This window comes from Amphimedon queenslandica, unplaced genomic scaffold, assembly GCF_000090795.2.
Source record: "Amphimedon queenslandica unplaced genomic scaffold, v1.1 AMPQUscaffold_13481, whole genome shotgun sequence".
In the NCBI taxonomy this organism is placed as follows: domain Eukaryota; kingdom Metazoa; phylum Porifera; class Demospongiae; order Haplosclerida; family Niphatidae; genus Amphimedon; species Amphimedon queenslandica.
In genome coordinates, this window is record NW_003546283.1 from 161,209 (window position 1) to 180,226 (window position 19,018).

At 35.1% G+C, this 19,018-nt stretch overlaps 6 protein-coding genes across 7 annotated transcripts in view; 1 reads left to right on the top strand and 5 right to left on the bottom strand.

Annotated features, from left to right (window-relative positions):
• Positions 1 to 374: 374 nt before the first annotated feature.
• LOC109580704 (uncharacterized) lies at positions 375 to 1,943 on the bottom strand. 2 transcript variants are annotated; one of them, XR_002184322.1, is made up of 4 exons: positions 1,512 to 1,943; positions 1,128 to 1,454; positions 517 to 1,075; positions 375 to 393 (listed from the first exon to the last, which is right to left on the bottom strand). XR_002184322.1 is itself a non-coding variant. In XM_019994169.1 (3 exons), exons 1-3 carry the CDS (start codon positions 1,855 to 1,857, stop codon positions 1,050 to 1,052), a joined length of 699 nt encoding a protein of 232 aa, XP_019849728.1. In that variant the 5' UTR covers positions 1,858 to 1,943; the 3' UTR covers positions 513 to 1,049. The 2 variants fall into 2 exon arrangements, 1 of the variants encoding a protein (XP_019849728.1); XM_019994169.1 differs by lacking the exon at positions 375 to 393 and having other exon boundaries at positions 513 to 1,075.
• A 40-nt stretch (positions 1,944 to 1,983) lies between these two features.
• LOC100638587 (synaptophysin-like protein 1) lies at positions 1,984 to 4,596 on the bottom strand. Its single transcript, XM_003384905.3, has 5 exons — positions 4,488 to 4,596; positions 4,078 to 4,162; positions 2,960 to 3,198; positions 2,564 to 2,749; positions 1,984 to 2,219 (listed from the first exon to the last, which is right to left on the bottom strand). The coding sequence occupies exons 1-5, from the start codon at positions 4,545 to 4,547 to the stop codon at positions 2,097 to 2,099; spliced, it is 693 nt and encodes a 230-aa protein (XP_003384953.1). The 5' UTR covers positions 4,548 to 4,596; the 3' UTR covers positions 1,984 to 2,096.
• LOC100638716 (synaptophysin-like protein 1) lies at positions 4,597 to 9,224 on the top strand. Its single transcript, XM_003384906.3, has 6 exons — positions 4,597 to 4,838; positions 5,471 to 5,532; positions 7,940 to 8,222; positions 8,376 to 8,567; positions 8,709 to 8,941; positions 8,998 to 9,224. Exons 1-6 carry the CDS (start codon positions 4,689 to 4,691, stop codon positions 8,999 to 9,001), a joined length of 924 nt encoding a protein of 307 aa, XP_003384954.2. The 5' UTR covers positions 4,597 to 4,688; the 3' UTR covers positions 9,002 to 9,224.
• A 2,812-nt stretch (positions 9,225 to 12,036) lies between these two features.
• LOC100638845 (hemK methyltransferase family member 1-like) lies at positions 12,037 to 15,045 on the bottom strand. Its single transcript, XM_003384907.3, has 9 exons — positions 14,839 to 15,045; positions 14,254 to 14,318; positions 14,116 to 14,209; positions 13,950 to 14,072; positions 13,485 to 13,549; positions 13,006 to 13,158; positions 12,779 to 12,874; positions 12,591 to 12,698; positions 12,037 to 12,534 (listed from the first exon to the last, which is right to left on the bottom strand). Exons 1-9 carry the CDS (start codon positions 15,025 to 15,027, stop codon positions 12,501 to 12,503), a joined length of 927 nt encoding a protein of 308 aa, XP_003384955.1. The 5' UTR covers positions 15,028 to 15,045; the 3' UTR covers positions 12,037 to 12,500.
• A 4-nt stretch (positions 15,046 to 15,049) lies between these two features.
• LOC100638972 (SNF1-related protein kinase catalytic subunit alpha KIN10-like) lies at positions 15,050 to 16,805 on the bottom strand. Its single transcript, XM_003384908.3, has 5 exons — positions 16,668 to 16,805; positions 16,494 to 16,614; positions 16,287 to 16,438; positions 15,841 to 16,162; positions 15,050 to 15,721 (listed from the first exon to the last, which is right to left on the bottom strand). The coding sequence occupies exons 1-5, from the start codon at positions 16,752 to 16,754 to the stop codon at positions 15,240 to 15,242; spliced, it is 1,164 nt and encodes a 387-aa protein (XP_003384956.1). The 5' UTR covers positions 16,755 to 16,805; the 3' UTR covers positions 15,050 to 15,239.
• A 671-nt stretch (positions 16,806 to 17,476) lies between these two features.
• LOC105312012 (FYVE, RhoGEF and PH domain-containing protein 6-like) overlaps positions 17,477 to 19,018 on the bottom strand; it is a 13,010-nt gene continuing 11,468 nt past the window's right edge. The window contains exons 16-18 of the mRNA XM_019994172.1: positions 18,415 to 18,537; positions 18,014 to 18,159; positions 17,477 to 17,942 (exon numbers count right to left, since the gene is read on the bottom strand). Coding sequence (XP_019849731.1) covers positions 17,741 to 17,942; positions 18,014 to 18,159; positions 18,415 to 18,537 — 471 coding nt within the window. The 3' untranslated portion in view covers positions 17,477 to 17,740. The remainder of the gene's footprint in view (positions 17,943 to 18,013; positions 18,160 to 18,414; positions 18,538 to 19,018) is intronic.

The following is a 19,018-nucleotide window of genomic DNA, read 5'->3' on the forward strand; positions in this document are numbered from 1 at the left end:
AGTCATCATCCAGTGATTCTCCTGTGGAGAAAAATTCAATTTTAAACAATCAATCAAGACAGCTACTGTATATGCACTTACTCATTTTCTCTGCCAGAGTTTCCGCTGGTCCGCCAATCTTTTCAAGGATGTTGCTAAGAAATTTGTCGAACTTATCTGGATATATCTCAATTAGTTGACCTATACTTTCTAGTATGTCACGAACGGCCAGCGAATTGTAATCTGCAGCTGGATCGACAATCATTCCGTGCTCTTCATCATTTATGACGCCATACTGCAGCAGTTTACCAGCAACTGTTACTAGACCAAACTCCAGGTTCGATACTATCGTTGCCTGGTTACTTTTGAGGAGCTCTTTCTCACCCTTCTTTCCCTTTTCATCGTACTTTTTACCTATTGCAATACATTACTAATAATAATACTTCTAGTACATGTATATATTATACATAGATCTAGATCTAATTTCTTTGCATGCACACATGACATCTAAGAATGTCTATCATTTAATATGCTTACTCAGGAATTCATGAAGTAATTCGCTATCTTCTATGCTGTCAAGGAATTTCTTCATTACCTCAGCCCCTCCATTAATTTTTCTGTCCATCTTTTTCATGACAGCACTCAGTAAAAAGACTGCTCTGTCAGTCTTTGTGGTCGTTTTTCCAAATTTTTCAGCTACCACTGCTGCGTCGGCTATCATCCCTTCTTGAGCTGCCAGAGACGAAAATCTCGTGAGGGAGTGAACCAAAAGTTTAGCAAGCATCTTTTTGTTAGCTTTGAAAACTTTTAATTCTCTGGTAGCCATTTCTGTCGTGTTTTGTTGCGGCGCTTCTTCTAGAGCTTGTTGTTGTTCTCCACTCTCGCTCATGACAAAAACTTATGATACGTTTATCATCATAATAAGTTTATTCATAAAACAATTATATATAATTTATATATATATATATCTAGATTTATATTCTATACTGTAGTGACACAATAAATTCTAAATTAACAATGAAAGTTATTTCTGTTTTAAAAGTACTAGACTAATACTGATCATTGGAACTTCATCTAGTGCCATTGTATTCATCTTCTGTGAGAAGAAAATAATAAATTTAGCAGCTATGTATAATGTATCTACTTACTCATCATTTTTGCAATGTACTCTGCTGAGCCTCCCATCCCATCAAGAACATCGTCAACAAAAATTGTAAATTTTTCATCGTTAAGCTTGATCGATATACTGATCTCTGTTAATATTTTATTAATAGCCACGTCTTCATACTGTGCTCCAGGATCAACACAGATTTTATGCTCATCAGGGGAAATGACTTGACACTGCAGCAGTTTCCCAGCAACCGATGCTGTGGAACCGTGTTCCAAAATTGAGATAATATCTGCCTGGTGCTTTTTGAGGATCATCATTTCAGGTTGGCTTGTTTCTTTCTCTTTCTCTTCCTTGTATATTTTATCTATATGTTGTACACAAATTATGATGCTTGTGTCTAGGTAGACTATTTACTACTTACCCAAGAATGTATGGAGAACTGGAACAGTATCTTCTAAGCACTCAAGAAATTTTTCCATTATTTCTGCAGCATTATCCACATTCAGCTTGCTTATGATAGAATATATGAGAAACTTTGCCCTTTCGTTATCTGTGGTAGCTTGTCCCAGTTTGTTGCCTGCTGCCTTGACTGCATCGGCTATCAAACCTTTCCCTGCTGCTCGTGTTGCAAGATCTGACAATGAAAAGACCAGGCTTTGAGCGAGGGTCTCCTTGTGCTCGGTAAAAACTTCAAATCCTTTCTTGCTACTCTTAGACTTACGGCTCGTCATTGTTGCCATGTCTTGAACGTGTTCCCAGCCGCTCATGATACTATAAACAGTAAAAATGATGATGAAGCGTATAATGATTAATCTTAATATTATTCATTCATAAAACGACAGGAAGAACAACAAATTGAGAACAACTATGTTTTGCATTGGCCAGTTGGAGGATTTTCAAATTTTTTTGAAAAGATCAATCAATAAAGTCACTCAAAATTAGCAAAACACAACAGACAGTCTTTTCTTTTCTATCAAACACAATAATATCAAAAAAGTAAGTTCCTTCATATTTGATTGTATTCTCCAGAGCTGCTTCGCTTTGCCTTCCATTGCAAATAGAAACTGGTGTCAATGACCACCCAGAATATGTTAACACCCCACAGAACAATACTTGTAAAACCAAATACCTACATATCAAAATAAAAGAATAATAATAATTATAATGATTTATACAAAATCACAGGTAATTTGGACAGCTACAATGGTAGCACTAAATGCCAGGACAGCTCCCATAGTATAGCCTCTCTTAATGGACACTCTCTATAGCGTACACCTCCATTTAACGGACAGCACCTAGTGTACCAATTAGATTCCTTACTGTATAAAATAACCTCCACATAAAGGACACCTCTGTATAACAGAGACACTTTCAAGTGTCCATTATATAAAGGCTATACTGTACATGTACATCCAAAAAAACTGCTGCATTAATATTGACACGAACGTTATTAAAAATAATAATAAAACTAACATCAGCAATGGCAGCCTGGGCATAAGATCCTGGTTCATTGTATGTTGTATCGTTACAACTATTTGCCAGATATTTATCATGGATGACTTTAGTCTTGATGTAGCTTTTCATTTCGTTTTGAACAACAGCCCATTCGACTGATGCTATAAACCAACAGAGAACCCAAACAACATGAAATACCAGATCCTAGGATGATGATAATAATAACAATAACAACACGTGGACATAAAATTTTGAAAGCAATGGTAAATGATTAAATTTTAATTTACACAGATAATGTAGCATAAGGAGATCAATATGTACATGTACATATTGAGCATGGAATAATAATTGAGAACCAAATTTATAGTTTCTAAGAACAATCACTCAGTGTGTTAGAAATGGTTGATAACTCACCACCAAAATGAGGTAGTTGATAACCCACTCCCACTTGCTGTTAGCAGTAGCAAACATGTATACTAGTATAGCAATGATCCCATAGAATAGAGTCAGGGAGCCCCAGGCCACAAAGAACTCAGCTGCTTGCTTATAGTCGCCACTAAGAGCTTCAGATGTTGCATTAGCTTCACAGGATGGTTGGTAAGTAACATCGACTATTGTATAGGGATAACTGGCCTTGGCAGTTATCTGGCAAACTGTGCAATGATCAGAAAGAAAAAATAGACTATTATACAGTATAACATAAATTTTTTTATAAATTTTTAAAGTTGTCCAAAAATCTGGTTAAAGTCCCTGTACATGGTCTTGGGCCAAATTTTGCAAAAATTAAAAAGTTGAGAATTCTCCATTTTTATAATATTATTGATACATATACATGTTCTTATGTTGTGTAGAAAGTTTGAGCTGATTCCAATCAAGATTGGATTTTTTTACGAATTTCTAAAGTTGCTTCAAAATTGGGTAAAAATCCCTGTACTATAGTACAGGGTCGCGGGCTAAATTACACCAAAATTGAAAAGGAGAGAATTCTCCATTTTTATACTATATTCTGATGCATATACATGTTCTTATGTTATGTAGAAAGTTTGAGCTGATTCCAATGAAAATTAGATTTTTTTACGAATTTTTGAAGTTGCTCCAAAATTGGGTAAAAATCCCTGTACTATAGTACATGGTCTCGAGCCAAATTTCGCCAAAATTGAAAAGTAGAGAATTCTCCATTTTTATAATATTTTCAGATACATATACATGTTCTTATGTTGTGTAGAAAGTTTGAGCTGATTCCAATCAAGAATGGATTTGTTATGAATTTTTAAAGTTGCTCCATATGCCATAAGCTTGTCAGCTCATATTAAGCTCATGCTTTTTACTTCACTTGGCATACTTTGTATGAGAAATCCAGCTCTATTGTATAAAAGGAACTTTTAAAATTATAAATTTCTTCCTTAAAATTTTTGACAAAATACCATGTACACACATGGCCTTTGACGAAAATTTTGAGCAACTATAAAAAAATTTTTTTAAAATCCAAATTTGACTGGAATAAGATCAAAAACTTAATACACGTAATTTACCTTTGGTTCCATTCCACCGATTGCACTCAGCCCTATTAGTTGCAGTAAAACCAGCCACCAATGATAAAGCCAATAAAGCTATTATCTGTACAGAATAAAAGAATATACACATGGAAATGCCTTGTAGCCCGAAATTCAAATATATACTCATTTTAAAAATTGGCTAACACAAAAATTGGCTGACAACATAAGTGCATTATAGTTTATAGCTATTTATTGCAATTAGTAAAGCTTAAAAAATTATTCCTTATACATGTAAAGATACATACTGTACAGTGTAAAATTCTATATATAATATGTATACATTTAAGAATAAACATGTACATGTACATCTATCCTTAGTATCATCTAGCCATTAAGCTTAACCCGTATATTACACACTCAAATAGTTCACAAAGACACTAAGTTACCATTTCAACGATCTTCAAGAAACCTTTCGGTTGAAGAGGAGCTCTCCAGTGTATCTCCATATTGTGGATGTAAATTAAAAACTGACATGTGATCAAAATGGGCGTGACACCACACCCCCAGTGTTTTGTTTAGTTTTATCTATGGTTCTATCTTTATCTACGCCCCACAAAATCAGCAAGCAAAACTAGTTTGGTTTCATAATGTCTGAAGGGCAAGTGCAAGATGGTGGGAGGCTCAGTGGAGCTAGAGGAACGCTAGAGAAACTGGGAGACATCAAAATAGGTCAAAAGATATCTATTAACCTTAGGATCCTTTTGGAGCCAATTGGATTCCTCCGTATCATACTGATAGTAAGTTTTTTTAAATAGATCTAGTTTGGTCAGAAAGTATTATATTGTTTTTAATGATGGGTGCATTTGCAAGACTACAAAGCAAAGATGCATGCACTTTATTTAAATGTTTAATTGATGTAAAGTGTTTCTGGTTTCTGTTTCTTTATAAGGAGGTTTTCGTTTCAAACAAACATTATTATTGCTATTGCAGTAAATTTTATTTTTGGTAAAGTATTTCTGTACGTTTGTACATTTGGAGGTTAGGAGGTGGAGCCCATTAATGTTTTATTACCCCTTAATTCTCCTAGTTATTATTATTATTATCATGATGTATTATTAAAATACCGGTAATACATTGATATTATTGAGAATTCGGCATTCAATAGTAAGACGATATAATTAGGTTAGTGGATAGCGAGCCAATGAAAGTGAAATGTGTTTATCCAAAGTCATAGAGCTGGTGTAGACATCATGATTAGACATGACTTGTAGACATCACTGTGACATTGTAATTTATTTAATATACCTTGTTCATTGCTTTGTGTGCTTAATGTAACACCAACCAACTCAACTGTATAATTTCTATATATTTAATTGCAAGATTATGATATTGTAATTTTATTTTCATCTCTTCCTTTTATTAACTTTAGTTCTTGTGTCTTCTTGCCTTTTCACTGACAGCTGGGTTCAGTAGCAGTGGATCTACCAATCAGTAAGTCTTGTGTCACGTTTACAATAATATCTGGTCATTCTTTCATGTTACTGTACAGTAATTATTGATATACTAGTATTAGCTATAGTCCATTAGTTTTATGTAATTATACAAGTCACATGACACAAATTATTACTAATAGTTGGTCTTTTACTTGATTATCACTAAATGGGATGTTTATAACTACTGTTATCATATATTAATACAACACAATGTAGTACTACAGCTTGGAAATATAATAGTTCTTGGAATCATTGATTCAAGCTAATGCCATTGATATTCCTTGCTTAGTTTAATTGCTGCTATAAATAGCCGGAGTCTGACATAATTGTTACGACATAGCTGTTACTATAAATAGCCAGAGTCAGACATAGGAATGATGAGCATCTACTCACTCTATGTCTCTATCCCTACTAGTACACATCAGTAGTTTGTATTAACTGGATTATGTGAGTGTGCGTACATGCACTGCTCTTAGTTATGTAATGTATGTGTCTTGTGCTCTCTCTGGCTGCACACTTTTTAACTGATTCTCTGGCGCATGACCTTTCCTTTGCATGTGGAAACTTGCAGTTGTTGCATATTTAGTGCATAAGGCTATATGATAACAGATTAGTGTCTGAGAATGACAAGCATTTGACTTATTTTGTACCATTAAGTCCTTTGAGACTTCACTACTGGGTTTTAAGAATGGTACAAGGACTTTTATCAAAAATGAAAACAAGAGAATTTGTCAATTTATAATTTTTTAAATCTATATACATGTACTTGTGTTGCATAGGAAGTTTGAGTTCTTTCCGATAAAAACTAGATTTTTTACAAATTTTTAAAGTTGCTCAAAAAGCTGTATGCTTAGCATGCCTTAATTGTGAGAAACCCTGAGCATAAGATAAGGCCATACTGGTACACGTAGTACTACTGTAGGCCCAATGACTATACCAATTCAATTGATTGTAGACTAAAATAGAATCATTTGGAATGCTCTTCATTATTTTTATTTGGTAAAAGAGTAACACTAAGTTCTCCATCCCATTCAACATGTGATTTTATGACTTCGTTATTAACATAAATAGGATCTTTCCAATTTGACCTATATTGTTCCTACACAATCACTTAAACTATAACCAATCTATTCACTGTTACCGGATATTGATTGTCTATAAAACAACTAAGATCATCCTTCTGTTTCTAATCATAGCTAATCTAGATTCTAAACTAGGTTACGGAGTCTTCAACCATGGCTAAACAATCACTGGAACAAATGTAGCATTAATCGGACATTCCAGTTCATTCCTGTTATCTCAATGAGTTGTATAGTTGTCATTAGGCTGGGTGTGCTCCGTTGGTAGTATTCCTGCGGTTGAACGTGTACGTAGTTATTCTTTCATGCATGCAAATACATTATAAGCCTTATATAACGCTGTGTTGATCGTACATCTCATGCTGCATCATTATATCTGTAGAGTAATTATTAAATCATTAGCTTCCTATAACTGGAATTCTTGTGTGTGGCAGTAATATTTGTTTTTAACTTGATTTTTATTACTCTTATAACATGTACATGCACACTTTCTTCTTATTATTTGAATCTTCATTCATTGTTTACTCTTCCGTGGAATTAAATTCCGTTAAAAATAAAATTTTAAGTCAGTACATGCCTTGTGGACCTGATTTGGCACCTTTACAAGGTAACCTACTGGTATAGTATAAGCTAGTGTGGGAATCAGTCCTTCAGTGCAGTCTAAATTGGTTACACCTACTCCTTGTTGTGATAGCTAACTTAATATAATTGTTATGGCATGACAGTCACTAGGAGTGGAGTAACTCTCATGTACTGATTATTATTATTAAACAGTTTTCTTGTTATAATTTTTGATTGTTTCTATACCAACAGCTCTTTTTCCTGATTGCAATTAAAAATTTTATTCCCCCTTATGCTTTTTAAAGGTGTATCAGTTAATGGATTGTGGATATGTGTAGCAGGAATGTATTAATTTATGCTGCAGGTATGGTATCCACTCATTACTTCTATTTTTGGAGTTACTCTGTAGTACTAGCATATGGTAGGTATTTTTACTAATAAAAACATACTAGCTAAGCTTCATTGATGATAGACACACAGGAGTTGCCCAGAATTGTATCATCTCTTGATGGGCTCCATGATTTAAGGATGGACGCTCCTTTTATAACCAGTGCATATTAAACTATACAATACTTTATTCTGACATTGTTGTGAGGTGATAGATATTGACCTTAGAATGGGATTCTGGTGTCATGTGTCATGTATAATTTTTCATTGTAATGAATCCTACAGCAGTATTGTCTCCAGCATGTTGCAATATGACATGTGATATGTACATGTACATGTGCATGTACATAATTTGATTCTGTGTTTCCTTTCTTGTAGAGCTAGATGTAATACCAATAATCTCAATATATCAGCTACTGTTACACTGACCTTCTCCTATCCTTATCGTGCCAACTCTTTCTCCTTCACATACGATCCTCCACTCAATGATTCTGCTCCTATTACTTGCTTTACAGCTGACCAGATAAAGACGTTCAGTGGGTCTGCAGAATACTATGTCTTTATGACTACAGTCACCTTTATCTATGGCATCCTGGCCGTCGTGGTATATATATTCTTTTATGTTCCTCGGTATGATATCGCCAAATATTTATCAGTTGCAGTAAGTTGATTTTTTGTTTTTTTTCTACCTTCCTCTCCATTTACTTGTGTACCTAATCACTTGTTACTATAGTTTTAATGCTGTATTTGTATTGAAGTATTGCTCCTTTTTGACACTCTCAGTAATGTACTTGTAACCTTTTCCATACTGTAGGATTTGATTGGTACTTCATTGTTAGCATTCTTCTTCATCTTTGCTAACATAGCCTGGTCTGCCGGTTCATTTCAGCTAGAGAACTACACTGTTGATTTGCTTAACTCCAGACGAACTGATTGCATCATGTGTCAAGATGTTGATACTTTACCTCCAGCAGCACAAAACTTTGCTCAGCCTAGTGTGTCACTGGTAAGCATTATACTAGTAATAACTATCCCATCTCTATCTCTTCCCTTATTTTTATCACTTCTTCCTGTCTTTGTTAATCTCTTCCTTCCTTCTCCCATCTCTCTTCCTCTCTCTCTTCCCCCTCTCTCTCCTTTTTCCTAGTTATTTGGTTGGGTTGCCATGCTCCTGTTAATAGCTTCTATTTGGTTTGTCTACAAGGACACCATTATCCACCTCAACCGTATGGGTCCACTCTACAAGCTGCCATTTATTCACAGGAGGTATCGCCAGAGACAGGGGGGAAGGGAAGGAGAAGACAAGTACACAGAGGAGCAGGGTCAAGGGGAGGAAGAGAAGGAGAGAGGAGGGGAAACAGTAGAAGAAGGAGATAAGTGGTATGTAGGGCTTTTTCATCCAAAATTAATGACTGTTGCTTTCTGTCCATTTATAGGTAGTGTTTCTCATTTGCAAGGACTTAGCTTTTTTTTTTCATGCTACAGCTACTATAATACCAATTTATAATAGTATTAACAATTTTCATTAAGTAATTTTGATTTTCCCAAAAAATGAAATTTATCATACAAGTATTATTATTATCAATAATAATAATAATTATTATTATTATTGATTTTTGTGTATGGAAGATTTGCTAATATAACCAACTATTTGAAATGAAAACTTTGCATAATGTTAGTATATGATTTTACACCCAAAAATAAAGTTATGATTATGGTACGCCCCACGATGATATTACTATGTTTTCCTAGTTTATAAAGAAATAATACCTTTTGTAATTACAAATCATTAATCAGTTGGAATTACAATTTTTGGAGGGACAACTGTCCCCTTTTGTATTATTTTGTACTTTCATAACATTATTATGAAAGTACAGCATTTTCCAAACATTACTTCACCAGCTAGATAGCCATACTTACTAGCCAGAAGTATGATCTATTGTCATACTTTGTGTTGCATACACTGTAGCGGGGTGATACATAATTATTGACAGTCATTGCTACCTACTCATGTTTGCTGTCAGAGTGAATCCTTCTCCTTTTCATAAAGTGAGCATGCCGACTGATATAATGACATTGCTATCATTACTGCAATAAAATAATCATTAATGACTTTAATTGTTTATTTACGGCTCCATGTGGGTCTGTTCTTTCAAATATGATCAATCAAAAGTGTTATCTGCACCTACTCCTCTCCCCCTCAATATTACAATAACCTATTAAATTCCCATTACACTTCTATTACTAACATAACCACCGCATTATATAGCTGACTTGGCATTTGATTGTACACAGATTGAACAAGATTACCCGATGTGTGTGAGTCATGCATCACGCACAGTGTACATGCCTAAGACTATTAAAGTATTTGCATGTATTAGTGATATAGTCAGTTGGTAGTAGCTTGGAATGGGGGCTCACCTTTTTATTTCCTTCATTACTCGTTGGCTATAATAGTCGTGATCTGTGATGATTAGAACAAGTAATTAATCGCAGGAAAAAAATGAAGAGTGTTTTGTAAAGCATGTCACAGTAATCTATTTGAGTGCATTGCTTTACCCACAGTTATGTGTCCGGATGTTTACTAGTGAAAAAAGTACATGACAATACTTCTTATTGTCGTTCAGTTTATGTGAACCAATCACAGTACATGTACATGCCACATTACATGTTTCACGTGTCCTGGCAGACGCACTTTGCACATGCACTCTTAGTCTCCTGTAGTAACACAACACTAAAGAATTTAATAATTAAAGCAATGGTTTACATTAATATCGGGCAGTGGGATAGACAGGTGTAACCTGAGGAATGATCCCTCCGTCTAACAATCACATCAAATGACATCAGCTGCTCCTCTTACATCACGACTGAGGTAAGGGTATGACCATATCAGTTAGGACGAGGCGCCAACCAACGGAGTCTCTTGTATGTGTGAAGTATATGATGTAATCTCCTCTTCATTGTAGTTTGGACAAGGATGACTGCTGTGGTCAATCATTGATTATAAGTCTGATTTAACTTTTAGAAATAGACTACGTGTACATTTAAGAGTATCAAAATGAGCATATGCATTAAAGTGACCAGCCTATAAGTTAGTACGTGATTTTTCGCTGTACACGAGTAAATAACGAGCATATATGGTATCACGATTATCTGGTTGAGTTGATATCAGAAATTGTTAGTTTACTATAATTAACGTTAGGGAGCACTCCTACCTCATATTTGATCATATTAATTGGTAAATGAAATCAATATAATATATGATGACATTACGCTTTAGAAATAATCATACTACCAAGCCTAATATTTCTTGTAACCGGAAATGTGCAATGTTGATAATACAAATCATAGTAGCCCAGGTGTGCCATGAGTTTTAGAACTGCTACAACTGGGCACTATCGATTTGTAGTGAAGCCAGGAAAGATTCATGTTTGTTTATACCAATAGAGGTCTAAAAAAGGTGTGAAAACAGATTTACAACTTAAATCAGGAAGTTCATGAACCTGATTTTGAGTTATTCATGACATGTGGCTGCTAATGCAGGCTCTCCAGTACAGCAGGTCTACAACATTCATTGTGTAACTAAGGAGATTGAGACATTATTAATTAGACAGCTATTCAAGGTATGCAGCCAGACCTGTGACACAATATGACTTACAATAACTAATTCATAACCATCCATCCAATCTATCAAACTGGTATTGTAAATTGTGGCAATGATATGAACAAATGTGTATGATATAAATGAAGTGGTAAACATATAGTTTTTTAAAATGGATATATATATATTTAAGTTATTGTCAATATTAAAGTGCATGGTGCAGTTAGCTGTAGCCACATTGGTAATAACATTGTCACTAGTGTAAACTGTTACTAGGTTACGATTGCTATAGTATCAATAATATCCATAGCCTGGGGTTATGCCTTAAGCGTCAAGTGTGATGATATAATTATAATAATGGTCCAAAGGACACATATCATATGCTAAAAGTCACACACAGCTAAGTGCTAAATTCTACTCAATTAGTAACTCTTTATAAAGAATAAGTCAATGTGACACTGGATCACACATACCATTTATGAATCCCTTGAGTGTGGAGTACAACTAAGAAGCCTCTACTATATGCCAGTGCTTGTTTAATTACTATATAATACAGTTAGGAGAACAAATGAACAGGCCGAATTTCATCAAAATTGAAAAGTAGAGAATTCTCCATTTTTATACCTGTTTCTGATACACATATGTTGTGTAGCAAGTTTGAATAGATTTCAATTTTTTACGAATTAATTTTTAAAGTTGCTCCAAAAGCCATTTACTACATTGTAGTGCTGTCAGCTCATGAAGCTCACTTAGTAAGCTGTTTAGCTCACTTAGTAAGCTGTTTAGCTCACTTAGCATGCTTTTAGGAAACCCTGGCCGCTAAACACTTGAATGATGTGTCAAAAAGGTAGAAATGAAGTGTAAAAATACTAAATTAAAAATAAAAGACACTTATGAAGTCATTAGCCTATAGGACTCATTTTTGTCTAAAATACAACTTCAAAGTTTTCATTTTCCTTTAGTAAGTTAATACAGAATATATTCCCACTAGTTTTGTTTTCATTTTCAAACTCTTCCTCCTCTTTCCTTTTACTCTTTCCCTCTCATAATACATACCATCCACGATCACTCCTTTAATCTCACTGCCATCAGTCATTTCCTCTCTCTGTTCTCCTTCCCTTAGTCATGCTATACTCAACTTCCTCTTTCTCCTTTCTTGTCTCATGAAGGAAGCAGATGAATCAATATGATTACAATCAAGAGTACACCGACAATTAATATACATACATTTACATGTACATACCGTTACTCATTATAATAGTGAACCATTATTGTTATACTCCAACTATCACAATAATGTACATAGTACAACAGTTTAGAGTTTACTGAACTGGTAATTCATTCATTTCTTTGCAATAGATGAAATCTAAACCTGTCATGCATACATTTCACTATAATTTTCATTTTAGGTCATACAGTGTATTTTACCTTCCGGTGTAGTCAGGAAAGTTATTCAAATATAACAAATTATCGAGACAACAGGTAACGACTAGTGATATAATGTCCTGCTCATGTCCTGTCTCCAACCAAAGATACCTATTGATCAACCAATTGAATCCTTTATCTTCTTTGTACGTGTACACAATGGCTCTTCCGAATACACTACAGTCTCTTACCCTAGTGCTTTCAGTAGATGACTGCTAGCTTTTAAGACTTCTCTAATGACAGACATTCCATCTTCTCCTCCATCCAACGCAATGTGCGATTCATATCTTAAAGGAAACAATCCATGGATTAGTATATACAGATTACAAGCAAATTTTTTAATAATTAGGATCAGTCTATCCCAGAGTCATAACAGTGCACAAGAGTTGAAATGAGAATACAAATTAGCATCACATACTTGGTGATTTCCGGTTGTAGCATAGGAATGACCCCACTGGGTATGTAAGGTGGATTACTGACTATAAAGTCAAATCTGGACTCAAGTTCTGTATCACTCATCAGATCAGTTATTGGTGCTTTGGTAACAATTAGCCTTTGATCTACTTCATTTCTATAAAATAGTATTAATAGCTCATGTCTAGACAATGGATTGCGTTACCGAGCGAGATTCATATTAGTAATATATCTGTCATAGGCATTTATAAAGGTATGAAAATTAGCCACAGGAATTCATAACAAAACCTACATAATGCACGTATATACACAATGGCTATATTAATTTGGTTTTTGGTCCAAGAAATGAAGGCAAACGGAAATATTGTACCCAGTCTCTAGGGCATAATCTACATTAAAGGTCTTAGTGTGCATGTATGTACAGTTATCTGTCATACTATTAGTAATGATAAAATAACTACAACATTTTAATGATCTATTCACCTAATTGAATTTTCTTTGGTAAGTTCAACTGCTTTGGGTAATATATCTGTTGCATAGCCACTGAGCTAATAGAGGATATGAGTCAATAATGTTATGTTATAGTACAGAGTTTCCCACATAAAGTTGACAAGCACAAACTATGCAGGTACATGACATTTAGAGCAACTTTAAAAATTCATAAAAAATCCAAATTTGATCGGAATCAGCTCAAACTTTCTACACAACATAAGAACATGTATATGCATCAGAGAATAGTATAAAAATGGAGAATTCTTTATTTTTCATTTTTGGCAAAATTTGGCCCGAGACCATGTACTATAGTACAGGGACTTTGACCCAATTTTGGAGCAACTTTAAAAATTTGTAAAAAATCTAATTTTGATTGGAATCAGCTCAAACTTTCTACACAGCAAAAAAACGTGTACATGTATATGCATCACCATACTGATTCATACTGATTCATACTGATTCATTCTCTTTTAGCAGTGATACTGAGATGGCTCCACTTCCACAGCATAGCTCTAGAAAATCTAATTTTTGGCGACAATGGTGATTTTGCAAAAAATTCAAAATATGCTCAACCAATACCTACCAGTATAAAGTAATTATCATTTAAACCTAGTAAGTATACCTCTGTTTCTGGCCTAGGAATAAAAACGGGCTCTTTTATAGCCAATTTAGTCTTTCTAAAGTCCCATTCGCCTATTATGTACTGGACAGGGATTCTAGAGTGGTCTTAATATATTGTTAGAAAACATTAATTCACAACCTTTTCAGTCTTTTTAAACAGAGAAACTCAATGTCGTCAATCTGTTTCTCTGACAAAGTTTGTTCCTAGTATATAAACAAAAATAGCTGAAATAAACAAATTAACTTTGTATGCTCACATAAAATAGAAAAATAAAAAACAACAACAATTGCAAACGACGTTATTATTCATGGGATGATCCAGAGAATTAGCACTGCTCTGTGAAGTAGTCTATATCATCAAGAGATCATATACACAGTAAACAAATGAGGAATTCCATTATAGACACTTTTAAAATGGCTACAGAGGAAGAGTCTGATCTACAAGGCTATGATAGTGTTTGGGAATAAGAGTTGACAGATACTGCTACCGAAAACATACGAATTGATACACCTGCCCTGTAAAAGGGATTTACGGAACACCACCTGGCACCTGTGGTGCATTACATGTGTTCAGTCAATATAATTATCGTTGTATGTGACATTGATTACTCCCAAATGAGTCTTATCAAGCTTCTAGTGAGCAGATGGCTACTACAGATTTACATAGTGTATTACTATCAATTATATACACAGACGTACTGTGTAATTCAATACTATAGTCTACCTTCTTCCTTTTGCTGTTGCATATTATGTAGTCAACAAGATATTCCGCAGAGAGTTTATAGTCCTCTATGTCATGACTCTTAAATATTTCACTCCATTTTCTTATCAGTTGACCAGCAGTAGGCCGCTGTGATACTGATCCTGCTTTTCTTGAGAATAACTTAACAATATTCACACTGGTGGTAGCCATATTGCCATCATTGTTATTATAATTGTGTTAGAATTAACAATTATTGTTCACACAATAAATTTGTACAGAACAATGGAGGTACACAAAAAACAACATAAAAAATACCAGTCAGAATGTGATAAAAAAGTGATATTAGTAATAGATGGTGATATGTTCTTAGTGCATAATTATTTGTGTGTGTGTGAGAGTGAATTTCATGCATACGAAAGTTATTATACAAAAACAATATCAACAAGTTCACTGTTAGCAGGAACAGGTTTGGTATATGATGATTGAGTTAGAGCAGGAGGTGAAGTGACTAGCGACTCTGTACTAGATGAATATCCGCTACTGCATAAGCTGGTAGTGCTCTGCATTGTTGAAGAACTGTTGTCCAGTGGTCTGCTTTTTCCTTCAGTTGGACTCATTGGTTCACAACTCTCGCAGTGAAGTCTTATAGCTGAATCACGCATTTCACTTCTGGAGTGGCAGTCACAGGTGCATGATAGTCCAGCTTCAGTCATGATGCTCTTAGTGATTTCCAATGCAATGCTTTTGGAGTGAGAGATGCCCTGTCGTCTCCTGGCCAGTGGTGGTAACTGAAGTGAGCTTTTCCTTGGAGCTGGGTTGAGCCATGGATGACTGAGTACTTCACTGATAGTTGCACGAGTAGCTGCACATGGATCAAGCATCCTTGAAATGAGGTGTTTAGCATCTATAGAAGAAACAAAAAGTGCATCATAACTCATCATCCACAATAATAACAAAACAATACTTTTGTATATGTTATGAAAAGCCATGATTTGCAAGTAAGTTATATTATCTACTACTCACTTTGTGATGTGTTTGGTGGTTCAGGATAGTCTGATCGGCTGATGCTAGTTATGAAGCTGCCCCAGTTAGAGTCATCGAATGGCATGCATGCGGTTAACATGCCAAACAGGATGATTCCTAAGCTCCATACATCACACTCTGGTCCCTGGTATGGCTTTCCAATGATCATTTCTGGTGAAGCGTACAGTGCACTGCCACAATACGTTGCAGTCATTGCGTTGGGATGAGTCTCTTTTGAGAATCCAAAGTCGATGACTTTGGCTTGCTTTGATTCCGTCAGGAGAATGTTCTCGAGTTTAAGGTCACGGTGAGATATATTGTTCTATTCAATGAATAAAAGAAAGTAAACAAAAAGTCAATGAATATTCTATTCTATACAACTGATGGCATGCGATCATTCTTTGTGCATGAATGTAGCATGCATGTGGGTCATAGTGTCTACTTACCAAGTGACAGTGGTGGACAGCACAAGCAATCTGTGAGAACAAGCGCCTTGCTTCTGTTTCGCCTAGCCCTTGCTTCTCTGCAATGTAGTCAAATAGCTCGCCACCAGATACATATTCCATAGCGATACACATTTCTTTCTCTGTTTCGAAACCTATTCAAGAAAAGAGGCATGACTCGGGTCAGGCTACAAGCGCTAGGGAACTTACTGTCATAATAAGAGACGATGTGTTTGTGCTTAAGAGTTTTCATGTTCTCTATTTCTCGTTCCAGCCTCTCTCGAAGCTTTCCAGATGAGATGTTGGCCTTGTTGATCACTTTAAGAGCGACCTAAAATGAAAATGGAATCAATCGGATCCATCCAGACAGTTTCTTTCTCTTACCTTTTCATTTGTAGTCTTGTCAAGAGCAGTGTAGACTTTAGCAAAGCTGCCGCTACCAATCTTTTTCAGTATTCTGTAGTTGTCCATAGCTTTTCCAGAGTCTAATTAGCAAGATTATGATTTACAGCCAAGCAAACTCGCTCTTTATATTTGCAGCAAATAGATTGGTCCCACCTCTTCCTGTTGACCTAGCAATCAGGGGTCAACCAGTCTGAACCAGATCTGGTGCATTGTGTACATTAATAAATCCAGTTAGATGTCAATCCTCTTCCTGTACTAAAAAGCACACGTTGTCACAAATGTAACCTTAAATCAAAAATGCTATGCCTTTAATAGCAATCGTAGCAAGACATAATTTGTCCCCATCCCTTTTGCAGAAACTTGGCATAATTATAGTACATGATTGAAAATACTATAATAAGAACATCTAGCATGAGAATTGGGAACTGCCAAGTTTATTTAGGGACATCCTGTCTCCAGAATGATCTGACCCATTCAAGACATGGCTAGTACATGCAGGTAATGTAACCTCTGTTATAACTAACACAAAAGTACATTGCAGCCTAACAGTAATTATAGGCCTACACTGTTATGTTAGCTGAAGCAGAGTTTGCATCATTACCTGCACGTGTTGACCATGTCTTGAATGGCTAATTATGGCATGAATACTAGGTGTGGATGTTCACCCTTTAGTGTTTCTATACTTAATTGGCACAAAGCTTGACAAAGACACATTATTATTGACCAGATTAGATCTATCGCAATTAGCCTCGGGCACAAATGCTTTGAAGCTTGTTCTCTTTATGAAGTTATAATACAAAATTAATAAAATAATCAGTAATATGTATGTATAATATCATAGTTAATAATGACCAGTGATAAAAGCTTCTATAAATGCTTGAACACTACAAAACTTGGACAGTATGATATAAAAAGAATCCACACATACACACACACACACATACAGAGATACGAATACATCTATAGTGAAACATAACTCAAGCAACAGTACACACACACACACACACAAACAACATCATTATACAATCACTATCGCTACAAATGACAAATAGTTAATACAAAAGTGTTTTATTCACTCTGGTGCTTTGGGGTGTCAATGGAGCTGGTACGGGTTCTTCAGAATCAACAATATCTTGAAGACTTTTAGAGCGGACCCTGTTCTTGCTTCCATAAGAGACTGACATACGATTGTCTTGATTGACTGGTACTTCACATACCTCCATCTGTGCTGCCTTTTCAACTACTTCAACCCACCTACGTATAAAAACAATAATAATAATAATAATGAACTTGTAAGCACTAATGTTTATAAGGATGTGCCTTACGTTTCAAAGTCGGCAAGATTTTCTGTTTTGAATGAAAGGTTAAGTTTCTTCTTTGCTTGATGATGGATAAGGTTAATCGTCATGGAAGCTCTATCACTAGTCACACGGTAACCAGGTAGTGGGACTGTTTCATTTGCTTTAATATCCTGTGAACAACAAACATTGATAAAGAACTCATCAATGGAATAGTGAAGTCAGGATGTACTCTTATCCTAGCTACCATTAACCCTCCACCATGACTCTAATTAAATTTTGTGTGTTTTATGATATGCATAGCTTTAGCTAATCTTACGTCATCTACCCTACTACTTGGTATGAACACTATACTACAAACAAGGCATACAGAATTACAGAGTACAGCTGAATAAGGTGAACCGTGTGACTCACTTCCACCCCATTACCTCATGAGCTTTAAACTTGTAGAGTGCCAGGTCTTTGCCTACCACATACCAGCATCTATTCCACTTCTTTCCATCTTGTTCCAGAACATACCCTCCAATAATTGCCTCTTTCTCGTGATCAAGCTATTACAGAGAAAGAGTGATAGTAATAACTGTTGAGATGGGAGTCAAAATTATCGAGACACAAAGCAGATAAAGGAGACATTACAAACTGCTTTAATATAGCATCATTTGAAGTAGGTAGACAAACCAATAAAGCATATACACGTACATGTAGCACATTTAGTATAAGATTAAAGCCATGATCACATTCTATGAGTAAAAACTTGCCAACGTCAAATTTTAAAAATCCATTTTCATCTCAAAGGTATTATCACAACTCCTAGGTGAATTAACGTAGCTATTCATATCAGTAATAACTGATTCGGCTAGACTAGTTTTCATTACAGCTCATAACACTTTCTCAATAAATAAGCTGTCGCAAGCGAACAGACTGGACACATCATCGAATGCAAAAATATGTGAACTGTGAGCTCAATTTTAAAATTATTATCATAGAGTAAAATAATACCACAAATGTATTATAAAAAACAGTACTCTTTAT

Bases quoted from the DNA above. Each gene is read 5' to 3' on its own strand.
- LOC109580704 (XM_019994169.1), bottom strand. From the start codon at position 1,857: ATGAGCGGCTGGGAACACGTTCAAGACATGGCAACAATGACGAGCCGT. The intron at 1,455-1,511 runs GTAAGTAGTAAA...TACAACATATAG, and splicing joins AGTTCTCCATACATTCTTGG to ATAAAATATACAAGGAAGAG. The intron at 1,076-1,127 runs GTAAGTAGATAC...TTCTTCTCACAG, and splicing joins GTACATTGCAAAAATGATGA to AAGATGAATACAATGGCACT.
- LOC100638587 (XM_003384905.3), bottom strand. From the start codon at position 4,547: ATGGAGATACACTGGAGAGCTCCTCTTCAACCGAAAGGTTTCTTGAAG. The intron at 3,199-4,077 runs GTAAATTACGTG...ATCATTGCACAG, and splicing joins TCGGTGGAATGGAACCAAAG to TTTGCCAGATAACTGCCAAG. The intron at 2,220-2,563 runs GTTAGTTTTATT...TTTGATATGTAG, and splicing joins CCCAGGCTGCCATTGCTGAT to GTATTTGGTTTTACAAGTAT.
- LOC100638716 (XM_003384906.3), top strand. From the start codon at position 4,689: ATGTCTGAAGGGCAAGTGCAAGATGGTGGGAGGCTCAGTGGAGCTAGA. The intron at 5,533-7,939 runs GTAAGTCTTGTG...CCTTTCTTGTAG, and splicing joins AGCAGTGGATCTACCAATCA to AGCTAGATGTAATACCAATA. The intron at 8,568-8,708 runs GTAAGCATTATA...CCTTTTTCCTAG, and splicing joins CTCAGCCTAGTGTGTCACTG to TTATTTGGTTGGGTTGCCAT.
- LOC100638845 (XM_003384907.3), bottom strand. From the start codon at position 15,027: ATGGCTACCACCAGTGTGAATATTGTTAAGTTATTCTCAAGAAAAGCA. The intron at 13,159-13,484 runs GTGAATAGATCA...ACTATTTTATAG, and splicing joins ACCAAAGAAAATTCAATTAG to AAATGAAGTAGATCAAAGGC. The intron at 12,535-12,590 runs GTAAAATACACT...TATGCATGACAG, and splicing joins TTTCCTGACTACACCGGAAG to GTTTAGATTTCATCTATTGC.
- LOC100638972 (XM_003384908.3), bottom strand. From the start codon at position 16,754: ATGGACAACTACAGAATACTGAAAAAGATTGGTAGCGGCAGCTTTGCT. The intron at 16,615-16,667 runs GTAAGAGAAAGA...TTTTCATTTTAG, and splicing joins ACAAGACTACAAATGAAAAG to GTCGCTCTTAAAGTGATCAA. The intron at 15,722-15,840 runs GTGAGTAGTAGA...TTTCTTCTATAG, and splicing joins ACCACCAAACACATCACAAA to ATGCTAAACACCTCATTTCA.